General features: G+C 57.2%; 1 protein-coding gene across 1 annotated transcript in view; it reads left to right on the top strand.

The window, feature by feature from the left end:
* LOC142462890 (uncharacterized) overlaps nucleotides 1–13,233 on the top strand; it is a 63,536-nt gene that overhangs the window by 15,573 nt on the left and 34,730 nt on the right. Inside the window, exons 4-8 of the mRNA XM_075565104.1 lie at nucleotides 5,606–6,001; nucleotides 6,633–6,728; nucleotides 7,523–7,756; nucleotides 9,149–9,171; nucleotides 9,272–9,402. Coding sequence (XP_075421219.1) covers nucleotides 5,606–6,001; nucleotides 6,633–6,728; nucleotides 7,523–7,756; nucleotides 9,149–9,171; nucleotides 9,272–9,402 — 880 coding nt within the window. The remainder of the gene's footprint in view (nucleotides 1–5,605; nucleotides 6,002–6,632; nucleotides 6,729–7,522; nucleotides 7,757–9,148; nucleotides 9,172–9,271; nucleotides 9,403–13,233) is intronic.

The following is a 13,233-nucleotide window of genomic DNA, read 5'->3' as shown; positions in this document are numbered from 1 at the left end:
GGAGGTGACACATACTATACCCGAACCGTCACTGGGGGGGGCCGAGGCGCACATTTATCCCCAGGGAGGTGACACATACTATACCCGAACCGTCACTGGGGAGGGCCGAGGCGCACATTTATCCCCAGGGAGGTGACACATACTATACCCGAACCGTCACTGGGGGGGGCCGAGGCGCACATTTATCCCCAGGGAGGTGACACATACTATACCCGAACCGTCACTGGGGAGGGCCGAGGCGCACATTTATCCCCAGGGAGGTGACACATACTATACCCGAACCGTCACTGGGGGGGGCCGAGGCGCACATTTATCCCCAGGGAGGTGACACATACTATATCCGAACCGTCACTGGGGAGGGCCGAGGCGCACATTTATCCCCAGGGAGGTGACACATACTATATCCGAACCGTCACTGGGGAGGGCCGAGGCGCACATTTATCCCCAGGGAGGTGACACATACTATACCCGAACCGTCACTGGGGAGGGCCGAGGTGCACATTTATCCCCAGGGAGGTGACGCATACTATACCCGAACCGTCACTGGGGAGGGCCGAGGCGCACATTTATCCCCAGGGAGGTGACGCATACTATACCCGAACCGTCACTGGGGAGGGCCGAGGCGCACATTTATCCCCAGGGAGGTGACACATACTATACCCGAACCGTCACTGGGGAGGGCCGAGGCGCACATTTATCCCCAGGGAGGTGACACATACTATACCCGAACCGTCACTGGGGGGGGCCGAGGCGCACATTTATCCCCAGGGAGGTGACACATACTATACCCGAACCGTCACTGGGGAGGGCCGAGGCGCACATTTATCCCCAGGGAGGTGACACATACTATACCCGAACCGTCACTGGGGGGGGCCGAGGCGCACATTTATCCCCAGGGAGGTGACACATACTATACCCGAACCGTCACTGGGGGGGGCCGAGGCGCACATTTATCCCCAGGGAGGTGACACATACTATACCCGAACCGTCACTGGGGAGGGCCGAGGCGCACATTTATCCCAAGGGAGGTGACACATACTATACCCGAACCGTCACTGGGGAGGGCCGAGGCGCACATTTATCCCCAGGGAGGTGACACATACTATACCCGAACCGTCACTGGGGAGGGCCGAGGCGCACATTTATCCCCAGGGAGGTGACACATACTATACCCGAACCGTCACTGGGGAGGGCCGAGGCACACATTTATCCCCAGGGAGGTGACACATACTATACCCGAACCGTCACTGGGGAGGGCCGAGGCACACATTTATCCCCAGGGAGGTGACACATACTATATCCGAACCGTCACTGGGGGGGGCCGAGGCGCACATTTATACCCAGGGAGGTGACACATACTATACCCGAACCGTCACTGGGGAGGGCCGAGGCGCACATTTATCCCCAGGGAGGTGACACATACTATACCCGAACCGTCACTGGGGAGGGCCGAGGCGCATTTATCCCCAGGGAGGTGACACATACTATACCCGAACCGTCACTGGGGGGGGGCCGAGGCGCACATTTATCCCCAGGGAGGTGACACATACTATATCCGAACCGTCACTGGGGGGGGCCGAGGCGCACATTTATCCCCAGGGAGGTGACACATACTATACCCGAGCCGTCACTGGGGAGGGCCGAGGCGCACATTTATCCCCAGGGAGGTGACACATACTATACCCGAACCGTCACTGGGGGGGGCCGAGGCGCACATTTATCCCCAGGGAGGTGACACATACTATACCCGAACCGTCACTGGGGAGGGCCGAGGCGCACATTTATCCCCAGGGAGGTGACACATACTATATCCGAACCGTCACTGGGGAGGGCCGAGGCGCACATTTATCCCCAGGGAGGTGACACATACTATACCCGAACCGTCACTGGGGGGGGCCGAGGCGCACATTTATCCCCAGGGAGGTGACACATACTATACCCGAACCGTCACTGGGGAGGGCCGAGGCGCACATTTATCCCCAGGGAGGTGACACATACTATACCCGAACCGTCACTGGGGAGGGCCGAGGCGCACATTTATCCCCAGGGAGGTGACACATACTATACCCGAACCGTCACTGGGGGGGGCCGAGGCGCACATTTATCCCCAGGGAGGTGACACATACTATACCCGAACCGTCACTGGGGAGGGCCGAGGTGCACATTTATCCCCAGGGAGGTGACACATGCTATACCCGAACCGTCACTGGGGGGGGGCCGAGGCGCACATTTATCCCCAGGGAGGTGACACATACTATACCCGAACCGTCACTGGGGAGGGCCGAGGCGCACATTTATCCCCAGGGAGGTGACACATACTATACCCGAACCGTCACTGGGGAGGGCCGAGGCGCACATTTATCCCCAGGGAGGTGACACATACTATATCCGAACCGTCACTGGGGAGGGCCGAGGCGCACATTTATCCCCAGGGAGGTGACACATACTATACCCGAACCGTCACTGGGGGGGGCCGAGGTGCACATTTATCCCCAGGGAGGTGACACATACTATATCCGAACCATCACTGGGGAGGGCCGAGGCGCACATTTATCCCCAGGGAGGTGACACATACTATACCCGAACCGTCACTGGGGGGGGCCGAGGTGCACATTTATCCCCAGGGAGGTGACACATACTATATCCGAACCGTCACTGGGGAGGGCCGAGGCGCACATTTATCCCCAGGGAGGTGACACATACTATACCCGAACCGTCACTGGGGGGGGGCCGAGGCGCACATTTATCCCCAGGGAGGTGACACATACTATACCCGAACCGTCACTGGGGGGGGGCCGAGGCGCACATTTATCCCCAGGGAGGTGACACATACTATACCCGAACCGTCACTGGGGGGGGGCCGAGGCGCACATTTATCCCCAGGGAGGTGACACATACTATACCCGAACCGTCACTGGGGAGGGCCGAGGCGCACATTTATCCCCAGGGAGGTGACACATACTATACCCGAACCGTCACTGGGGAGGGCCGAGGCGCACATTTATCCCCAGGGAGGTGACACATACTATACCCGAACCGTCACTGGGGGGGGGCCGAGGCGCACATTTATCCCCAGGGAGGTGACACATACTATATCCGAACCGTCACTGGGGAGGGCCGAGGCGCACATTTATCCCCAGGGAGGTGACACATACTATACCCGAACCGTCACTGGGGGGGGGCCGAGGCGCACATTTATCCCCAGGGAGGTGACACATACTATACCCGAACCGTCACTGGGGGGGGCCGAGGCGCACATTTATCCCCAGGGAGGTGACACATACTATACCCGAACCGTCACTGGGGGGGGGCGAGGCGCACATTTATCCCCAGGGAGGTGACACATACTATACCCGAACCGTCACTGGGGGGGGGCCGAGGCGCACATTTATCCCCAGGGAGGTGACACATACTATATCCGAACCGTCACTGGGGAGGGCCGAGGCGCACATTTATCCCCAGGGAGGTGACACATACTATATCCGAACCGTCACTGGGGAGGGCCGAGGCGCACATTTATCCCCAGGGAGGTGACACATACTATACCCGAACCGTCACTGGGGGGGGGCCGAGGCGCACATTTATCCCCAGGGAGGTGACACATACTATACCCGAACCGTCACTGGGGGGGGCCGAGGCGCACATTTATCCCCAGGGAGGTGACACATACTATACCCGAACCGTCACTGGGGGGGGGCGAGGCGCACATTTATCCCCAGGGAGGTGACACATACTATACCCGAACCGTCACTGGGGGGGGGCGAGGCGCACATTTATCCCCAGGGAGGTGACACATACTATACCCGAACCGTCACTGGGGAGGGCCGAGGCGCACATTTATCCCCAGGGAGGTGACACATACTATACCCGAACCGTCACTGGGGAGGGCCGAGGCGCACATTTATCCCCAGGGAGGTGACACATACTATACCCGAACCGTCACTGGGGGGGGCCGAGGCGCACATTTATCCCCAGGGAGGTGACACATACTATACCCGAACCGTCACTGGGGGGGGCCGAGGCGCACATTTATCCCCAGGGAGGTGACACATACTATACCCGAACCGTCACTGGGGGGGGGCCGAGGCGCACATTTATCCCCAGGGAGGTGACACATACTATACCCGAACCGTCACTGGGGAGGGCCGAGGCGCACATTTATCCCCAGGGAGGTGACACATACTATACCCGAACCGTCACTGGGGGGGGCCGAGGCGCACATTTATCCCCAGGGAGGTGACACATACTATACCCGAACCGTCACTGGGGGGGGCCGAGGCACACATTTATATCGGATTTGATGGTCCTGCCCTTGAGGACTGGAGTCCACTTCTGGCCTACAGCCTTGGGGGGATGATTAACTGCTTGGGTAGACATAAGGCCACCCTAAATATGAATGGAAGAGTTCTCGTGGGTCCAAGGTTTCACACCATATAGGACAACGGACAGACGAGGGGGCTAAGTGGTTCTTGAACGAAATGACATTATGCGGGGGCAAATGAACGAAGCCGCGATGCAAGGTATCACATTGACTTAAAAGACAAAAAAAGCGCAAAACGCAAATGGTGAAGTATATCAAAATTAGTGATCTAGTGAAAAAGAGGTAAGTATTCTGCGTACATCCCTGAAGAAGCGTCTACAGCTTCGAAACGCGTTGGATTAATTGTTGTTATTTACTTGGTACCTTTTAATTGTAGTACTAGTATTGATTGCTCATGCTCATTTGAGCGTTGTATTCACGGTGCTTTTACCTGCCCGGTCACGGTGCTTTTATTTGCCCGGGTGCGCTCCGCTTTGCTTCACGCCCCACGAGTGACGTCACTGGCGTGCGCGATCATCAAGGCGGAACACTACCGCTGTGTGCCGGTCGCCTTCCTACAGTGAGTGCACATCTCCACGGGCGCGTGTTACCAGCTACAGAGACCTCTGCCTTGCCACAGAGACTTTCTTCTGTGACGTGCACACAGTACAGAACGGACGTTACACGTGGTGTGTCGATCCTGACCCCTGGAGTACCCTAGATGCTGACTGCAGGACGCCGTCGTGTGAGATGCAGATGACGTCTGAATAGCAGCAGGAGACGATCGATTGGGGCTACATCTGAGACCACCAATTCTGATGACAACTGTGCGGTAACTTCGTGTAATATTACACGTGAATGCGATTAATGTTCATTTATGATGTACGCAGAATACTTACCTCTTTTTCACTAAATCACTCATTTTGATATACTTCACCATTTGCGTTTTGCGCTTTTTTTTGTCTTTTATCTCTTAGTGCGTGGGAGGGCTGAGCCGCTCTATAACTATAGCTGCCCACGCCGACACCAACGGTTTTGTATGGTTTACACGTCTTTTATCACTTCCACAGTAGGGTAGTGCCTTTATGTAGCACGATTTTTTGTCATATACATTAATATTTTGTAAGGAGTAAATTATATGGTGCACTGTTAGACATAGTTTTAACACGGTTAAGTTGTGTTTCGGGTTGCGCACTTTATTCTATTTATTTGGATCACATTGACTTGAATGTCAGCGCAGGTTAAGGGTGGGATACCTCACATCACGGGCTTGGTGAATCTGCCCCCTGTGTCTCCTCACTCCAGAAACCCAAGCTGTTGGCGCTGTCCTCTCCTGCGCTGAATGGTGACTTACCAGAGGAGCTCACCTGCCCCCTGTGCCGAGACGCCTTCTCCGATCCCCTGCTCCTGGACTGTGGCCACAACTTCTGCCGCTCCTGCCTCTCCACCGCATGGACCCATCAGCCCTCCCCCAGCTGCCCACGCTGCTTCCGGCTCTTCCCCGGGCAGAGGTGCACCCCCAACCGCGCCCTGGGGAGTCTGGCCCGCCACGTGCAGGAGGCTCAGGGGGGCAACGACGCGGGACAGCCACTGGAAGAGGAGAGCTGCCGTGGGGAAGGAGGCCGGCCGTGCTGGGATTACTCCAGCCCTAAAGCCAAGCCTGCGCGGCTCCGCTACCAGGACGATGCAGAGAAGTACAGGGTGAGGAGGGGGAGGTCGGAGCGCGATTCCCCGCGGCTACATTGGGGGCTAAAGTGTTTTCTGTCTTGTGTTTTTTTTCTTCTTCCTTTTCAGTTTGCTTCCTAAAATGATGCATCTTTTAATCGTGTGTACGCACACATGTATGCGCATGCACGAACATATATACACGTGTATGCGCATGCACGAACATATACACACGTGTATGCGCATGCACGAACATATACACACGTGTATGCGCATGCACGGACATATACACACGTGTATGCGCGCGCTCACACTTGAAACAAAAGTATACAAAATTGTAATTTATCTATTCAACGTTTTCAGCTTATACATAACCAGTTATTTCTATAGAGGCCAGATTATATAGATTTAATCTTTAGAAATGAGTTTCTCAGGGAGGTATTGCACAATTGTAATTAAGTTGGCACGGACAGACCGTACTAGGGCCACTCGGAGACCCATGCCAGGCTTTATATATGTATTATTATGTTGTCTTTACGACGCCAACATTAAACAAGTAGTGTTAATGAGCCCGGTGCGCAGGCTGTCAGGTTGGTGTTTGCACACGTGACCGTCACGGTGTATATAACACAGGGCAGTGGGAGTAACACTGCTGTCCCCTGCACAGGAGGGGTTGGCCTCCGCCGTGGTACAGCTGCAGTCCCGCCTGCAGCATCTGAGAGCGCTGTGTGCGGAGCGGGAGCGGAGCATCGCCAAGCACACGGTGAGGCTTCGAACCGTAAGCTCTTCAGCACTGATTCCTTCACCCTAACGCTTGTAGACGAGCGTCCCCCCCTGCGTGCGGGTTCTGCCGTTTGTGTGACTCATGCGCATATTGTGCGTTTGTTTAATGGTTGAAGGGCTCCACCTTATTGCAGCTTTTATACGCTGTGTTACACAGGCTTATTTCTAAACGATACGCCTCGGTATATATGGGAAGGGGGCGCCTGTTTCTCGGCTGCCGCGGGCTTGTAAGCGGGCACGTTGCCATTGTTTCTGTAAAGCCCGCTGAAGGGCCCTTTGAGGCCAAACATATTTCCAATCGAATCCCCCCCTTAAAGGAGCAATTCTTTGCCAATTTTTAAATGTTTTCATTTTTTAACGCCGGATTGAAGCAGGGGGGGTCTTGCACCTGAACCCCATTAATTTCAGCTCTGTGGGGATCCCCTGCTTCTGGAGATACCTACCTCCGTACGGGGTGCCGGTAGCCACTCTGGCTGGGCTGGCTGGGCTTCAAAGTTTAAAGCTCCTCCGTCCCGCCGGCCAATAGGAAGCTGTGACATCATCCGGTTCGGCTTCCTATTGGCCCGCGTGACGCAGGAGTTTTAAACTTTAAAAGGCCAGCTCAGCCGGAGTGGCTCCCGGCGCCTACTACGGAAGTATCACCGGAAGCAGGGGGTCCCCAGAGCTGTAATTAATGGGGTCCCGCTCCGGGACCCCCTGCTGGGTAAAAATAAAAATGTTACACCCCTAACTGGGATCCCCGGTTAGGAAACGCTGAGTGCTCCCTTCTGTTAGGAGGCTGTGTGCGGCCTGGAGCGCCACCTGCGGGCGCAGTTCTCGTCTCTGCAGCGGTTCCTGCGGGGGAGAGAGGAGCAGCTGCAGCGCGAGCTGCAGGAAGAGGCGGCGTGGCCGCTGCAGGAGGGGCAGCAGGAGCTGCACGACATGAGGGCCGAGTGCCAGAGAATCGAGGAGGCCGTGGCCAGCGCCCGCGCGAAGATGGCACAGAGCGATACGGAGGCTTTCCTCACGGTGGGTTTCCGCTGGCGCTGCCGCACGGGATCCTCTAGCGATGAATCTACTCGTTTATAGATCCCCGATAGGGCTGTATATACAGAAGCTGCTGATCACTGTCGTGGGGGATTGGTACTTTGGCAGGGGGTCCTTGGGGTCTCTCTAAGACAGGGGTGGCCAACTCCAGTTCTCATGGGCCACCAGCATGTCAGGTTTTCTGGATATCCCTGCTTCAGCTTAATCGGTGGCTGTCTTTGACGGAATCGCGTGCTGAAGCACGGCTATGCTGGACCTGACCCTGCATTGTTAAGGGGTTTGCCAATCTACTGGCGGCTCCCAAGCAGTATAGCGGGGTCCTTAGTCCGTGTGGGGACACCGCACTTAAGCCCCAAGTTGCACCTTAGCGTGGGTGGTATGGCTGTCACTTACAGCAGGGGCTTCCAAAGTCGCTCCCCACAATGCTTTGCATCCACAGCAACAAGACATTCTGGGGTGTGACTTTGGCAGCTCACAAAGTAGTTGAGGGCCAGTTTGGGGCTGTAAGTGCGTGGCCCCCACGAGCTCAGGACACACGGGCATCAGTCACTCTGTTTTGATGGCAATAGTCTGGAAAGGTAAACGGATTTATTAAGTAGGGGTTCGCGAAACCAATCTATTCTAGCAGGGGGTGCACAGTGTAAGTAAGTGGGGCGCCGCTGATTCAAGAGGTCTCCTTGCGCCTTTCCCAAGCCGTTTATTTATTGAGACTTCTGAGGCTTTGTTTAGGAGACGAGTATTGTGTTTTTAATCTGAAATGTCCAGGAGGTGGCGATGAGGAGCGCACTGCAGTATAAGGTGACCTTGGTAACCGCCGAAGCTGCACAAGAAACATTCTGGGGGTTTTACATTAAAATAAGAGCAGGGGGCAAGATGCAAACATGGCGTTAAACTCCTAAGGGCTTCTGGGGGATTGCTGCTTTGTCAGCAGGTTGTAGGTTACAGCTTGGGCATCTTCGATACTTCTGAATATTTAGATGTGGGAATAATAACTTGTAGTGCAGACAGGGGAAGGTTAGGGCAGGGGGTCCTCAACTTCCCCCCCCCCCCCCCCCAACACAAGTCTGGTATCGGGGTTATCCCTGCTTCGGGGGGGGGGGGCGCTTGAGGACTGGAGTTATCCACCCTGCGGTTAGGGGGTGTTTACTAAACTCTCCCGTCTGAAAACCGGGCAATAAACTGTTGCCCCGGCCCTGTCCGTGGGAAATATCCCACTGTTTCTCGGGATCCATTTTCTTTGATGAATATGATGCGATTTATTTGCCTTTTTAGTGATTTTATTGATATAATTTTGCATGCGCTTGCCTGTTGTATTCCCTCCCGCTCCTCCCTCCTCCCTGTCTAACCCCTGTCTTCCCCCTCTTCTCTTGGCAGGGGCTGAAGCTCGTGACCGACAGGTACGGTGTATTTTGTAGGCCCCAAAGATGGTACTCCTTGCACGCGTTCCTCCTAACACGTCTTCGGTGACTCTCCCCCCCCCCCCCCCCCCCACCCAAGGTGCAGCGAGATGCAGAGTAAGGACCCCCCTGCGCTGAGCTGCACGGTGCTGGAGCGGCACATCCTGGGCAGGTTCCGGGGACCCGTGCAGTATGCAGCCTGGAGGGACATGCGAGCTGTGCTAGAGCCAGGTGAGAGGAGGAGGGACATGCGAGCTGTGCTAGAGCCAGGTGAGAGGAGGGACATGCGAGCTGTGCTAGAGCCAGGTGAGAGGAGGAGGGACATGCGAGCTGTGCTAGAGCCAGGTGAGAGGAGGGACATGCGAGCTGTGCTAGAGCCAGGTGAGAGGAGGGACATGCGAGCTGTGCTAGAGCCAGGTGAGAGGAGGAGGGACATGCGAGCTGTGCTAGAGCCAGGTGAGAGGAGGGACATGCGAGCTGTGCTGGAGCCAGGTGAGAGGAGGGACATGCGAGCTGTGCTAGAGCCAGGTGAGAGGAGGAGGGACATGCGAGCTGTGCTAGAGCCAGGTGAGAGGAGGGACATGCGAGCTATGCGAGAGCCAGGTGAGAGGAGGGACATGCGAGCTGTGCTAGAGCCAGGTGAGAGGAGGGACATGCGAGCTGTGCTAGAGCCAGGTGAGAGGAGGAGGGACATGCGAGCTGTGCTAGAGCCAGGTGAGAGGAGGAGGGACATGCGAGCTATGCGAGAGCCAGGTGAGAGGAGGAGGGACATGCGAGCTGTGCTAGAGCCAGGTGAGAGGAGGAGGGACAAAGGCAGAGCTGTGCTAGAGCCAGGTGAGAGGAGGAGGGACAAAGGCAGAGCTGTGCTAGAGCCAGGTGAGAGGAGGAGGGACAAAGGCAGAGCTGTGCTAGAGCCAGGTGAGAGGAGGAGGGACAAAGGCAGAGCTGTGCTAGAGCCAGGTGAGAGGAGGAGGGACATGCGAGCTGTGCTAGAGCCAGGTGAGAGGAGGAGGGACATGCGAGCCGTGCTAGAGCCAGGTGAGAGGAGGAGGGACATGCGAGCTATGCGAGAGCCAGGTGAGAGGAGGAGGGACATGCGAGCTGTGCTAGAGCCAGGTGAGAGGAGGAGGGACATGCGAGCTGTGCTAGAGCCAGGTGAGAGGAGGAGGGACATGCGAGCTGTGCTAGAGCCAGGTGAGAGGAGGAGGGACAAAGGCAGAGCCGTGCTAGAGCCAGGTGAGAGGAGGAGGGACATGCGAGCTATGCTAGAGCCAGGTGAGAGGAGGAGGGACAAAGGCAGAGCTGTGCTAGAGCCAGGTGAGAGGAGGAGGGACATGCGAGCTATGCTAGAGCCAGGTGAGAGGAGGAGGGACATGCGAGCTGTGCTAGAGCCAGGTGAGAGGAGGAGGGACATGCGAGCTGTGCTAGAGCCAGGTGAGAGGAGGAGGGACATGCGAGCTATGCGAGAGCCAGGTGAGAGGAGGAGGGACATGCGAGCTGTGCTAGAGCCAGGTGAGAGGAGGAGGGACAAAGGCAGAGCTGTGCTAGAGCCAGGTGAGAGGAGGAGGGACAAAGGCAGAGCTGTGCTAGAGCCAGGTGAGAGGAGGAGGGACAAAGGCAGAGCTGTGCTAGAGCCAGGTGAGAGGAGGAGGGACAAAGGCAGAGCTGTGCTAGAGCCAGGTGAGAGGAGGAGGGACATGCGAGCTGTGCTAGAGCCAGGTGAGAGGAGGAGGGACATGCGAGCCGTGCTAGAGCCAGGTGAGAGGAGGAGGGACATGCGAGCTATGCGAGAGCCAGGTGAGAGGAGGAGGGACATGCGAGCTGTGCTAGAGCCAGGTGAGAGGAGGAGGGACATGCGAGCTGTGCTAGAGCCAGGTGAGAGGAGGAGGGACATGCGAGCTGTGCTAGAGCCAGGTGAGAAGAGGAGGGACAAGCGAGCTGTGCTAGAGCCAGGTGAGAGGAGGAGGGACAAAGGCAGAGCCGTGCTAGAGCCAGGTGAGAGGAGGAGGGACATGCGAGCTGTGCTAGAGCCAGGTGAGAGGAGGAGGGACATGCGAGCTGTGCTAGAGCCAGGTGAGAGGAGGAGGGACATGCGAGCTGTGCTAGAGCCAGGTGAGAGGAGGAGGGACATGCGAACTGTGCTAGAGCCAGGTGAGAGGAGGAGGGACAAAGGCAGAGCCGTGCTAGAGCCAGGTGAGAGGAGGAGGGACATGCGAGCTATGCTAGAGCCAGGTGAGAGGAGGAGGGACAAAGGCAGAGCTGTGCTAGAGCCAGGTGAGAGGAGGAGGGACATGCGAGCTATGCTAGAGCCAGGTGAGAGGAGGAGGGACATGCGAGCTGTGCTAGAGCCAGGTGAGAGGAGGAGGGACATGCGAGCTGTGCTAGAGCCAGGTGAGAGGAGGAGGGACATGCGAGCTGTGCTAGAGCCAGGTGAGAGGAGGAGGGACATGCGAGCTGTGCTAGAGCCAGGTGAGAGGAGGAGGGACATGCGAACTGTGCTAGAGCCAGGTGAGAGGAGGAGGGACAAAGGCAGAGCCGTGCTAGAGCCAGGTGAGAGGAGGAGGGACATGCGAGCTGTGCTAGAGCCAGGTGAGAGAAGGAGGGACATGCGAGCTATGCTAGAGCCAGGTGAGAGGAGGAGGGACATGCGAGCTGTGCTAGAGCCAGGTGAGAGAAGGAGGGACATGCGAGCTATGCTAGAGCCAGGTGAGAGGAGGAGGGACAAAGGCAGAGCCGTGCTAGAGCCAGGTGAGAGGAGGAGGGACATGCGAGCTGTGCTAGAGCCAGGTGAGAGGAGGAGGGACATGCGAGCTGTGCTAGAGCCAGGTGAGAGGAGGAGGGACATGCGAGCTGTGCTAGAGCCAGGTGAGAGGAGGAGGGACAAAGGCAGAGCTGTGCTAGAGCCAGGTGAGAGGAGGAGGGACATGCGAGCTGTGCTAGAGCCAGGTGAGAGGAGGAGGGACAAAGGCAGAGCCGTGCTAGAGCCAGGTGAGAGGAGGAGGGACATGCGAGCTGTGCTAGAGCCAGGTGAGAGGAGGAGGGACATGCGAGCTGTGCTAGAGCCAGGTGAGAGGAGGAGGGACATGCGAGCTGTGCTAGAGCCAGGTGAGAGAAGGAGGGACATGCGAGCTATGCTAGAGCCAGGTGAGAGAAGGAGGGACAAAGGCAGAGCCGTGCTAGAGCCAGATGAGAGGAGGAGGGACATGCGAGCTGTGCTAGAGCCAGGTGAGAGGAGGAGGGACATGCGAGCTATGCTAGAGCCAGGTGAGAGGAGGAGGGACAAAGGCAGAGCCGTGCTAGAGCCAGGTGAGAGGAGGAGGGACATGCGAGCTGTGCTAGAGCCAGGTGAGAGGAGGAGGGACATGCGAGCTGTGCTAGAGCCAGGTGAGAGAAGGAGGGACATGCGAGCTATGCTAGAGCAAGGTGAGAGGAGGAGGGACATGCGAGCTGTGCTAGAGCCATGTGAGAGGAGGAGGGACATGCGAGCTGTGCTAGAGCCAGGTGAGAGGAGGAGGGACAAAGGCAGAGCCGTGCTAGAGCCAGATGAGAGGAGGAGGGACATGCGAGCTGTGCTAGAGCCAGGTGAGAGGAGGGACATGCGAGCTGTGCTAGAGCCAGGTGAGAGAAGGAGGGACATGCGAGCTATGCTAGAGCAAGGTGAGAGGAGGGACATGCGAGCTGTGCTAGAGCCAGGTGAGAGGAGGAGGGACATGCGAGCTGTGCTAGAGCCAGGTGAGAGGAGGAGGGACAAAGGCAGAGCCGTGCTAGAGCCAGGTGAGAGGAGGAGGGACATGCGAGCTGTGCTAGAGCCAGGTGAGAGGAGGAGGGACATGCGAGCTGTGCTAGAGCCAGGTGAGAGAAGGAGGGACATGCGAGCTATGCTAGAGCCAGGTGAGAGAAGGAGGGACAAAGGCAGAGCCGTGCTAGAGCCAGGTGAGAGGAGGAGGGACATGCGAGCTGTGCTAGAGCCAGGTGAGAGAAGGAGGGACATGCGAGCTATGCTAGAGCCAGGTGAGAGGAGGAGGGACATGGGAGGTGTGCTAGAGCCAGGTGAGAGAAGGA

This window comes from Ascaphus truei, chromosome 11 (assembly GCF_040206685.1).
Source record: "Ascaphus truei isolate aAscTru1 chromosome 11, aAscTru1.hap1, whole genome shotgun sequence".
In the NCBI taxonomy this organism is placed as follows: domain Eukaryota; kingdom Metazoa; phylum Chordata; class Amphibia; order Anura; family Ascaphidae; genus Ascaphus; species Ascaphus truei.
This window is presented reverse-complemented; position numbering and strand designations above follow the sequence as displayed.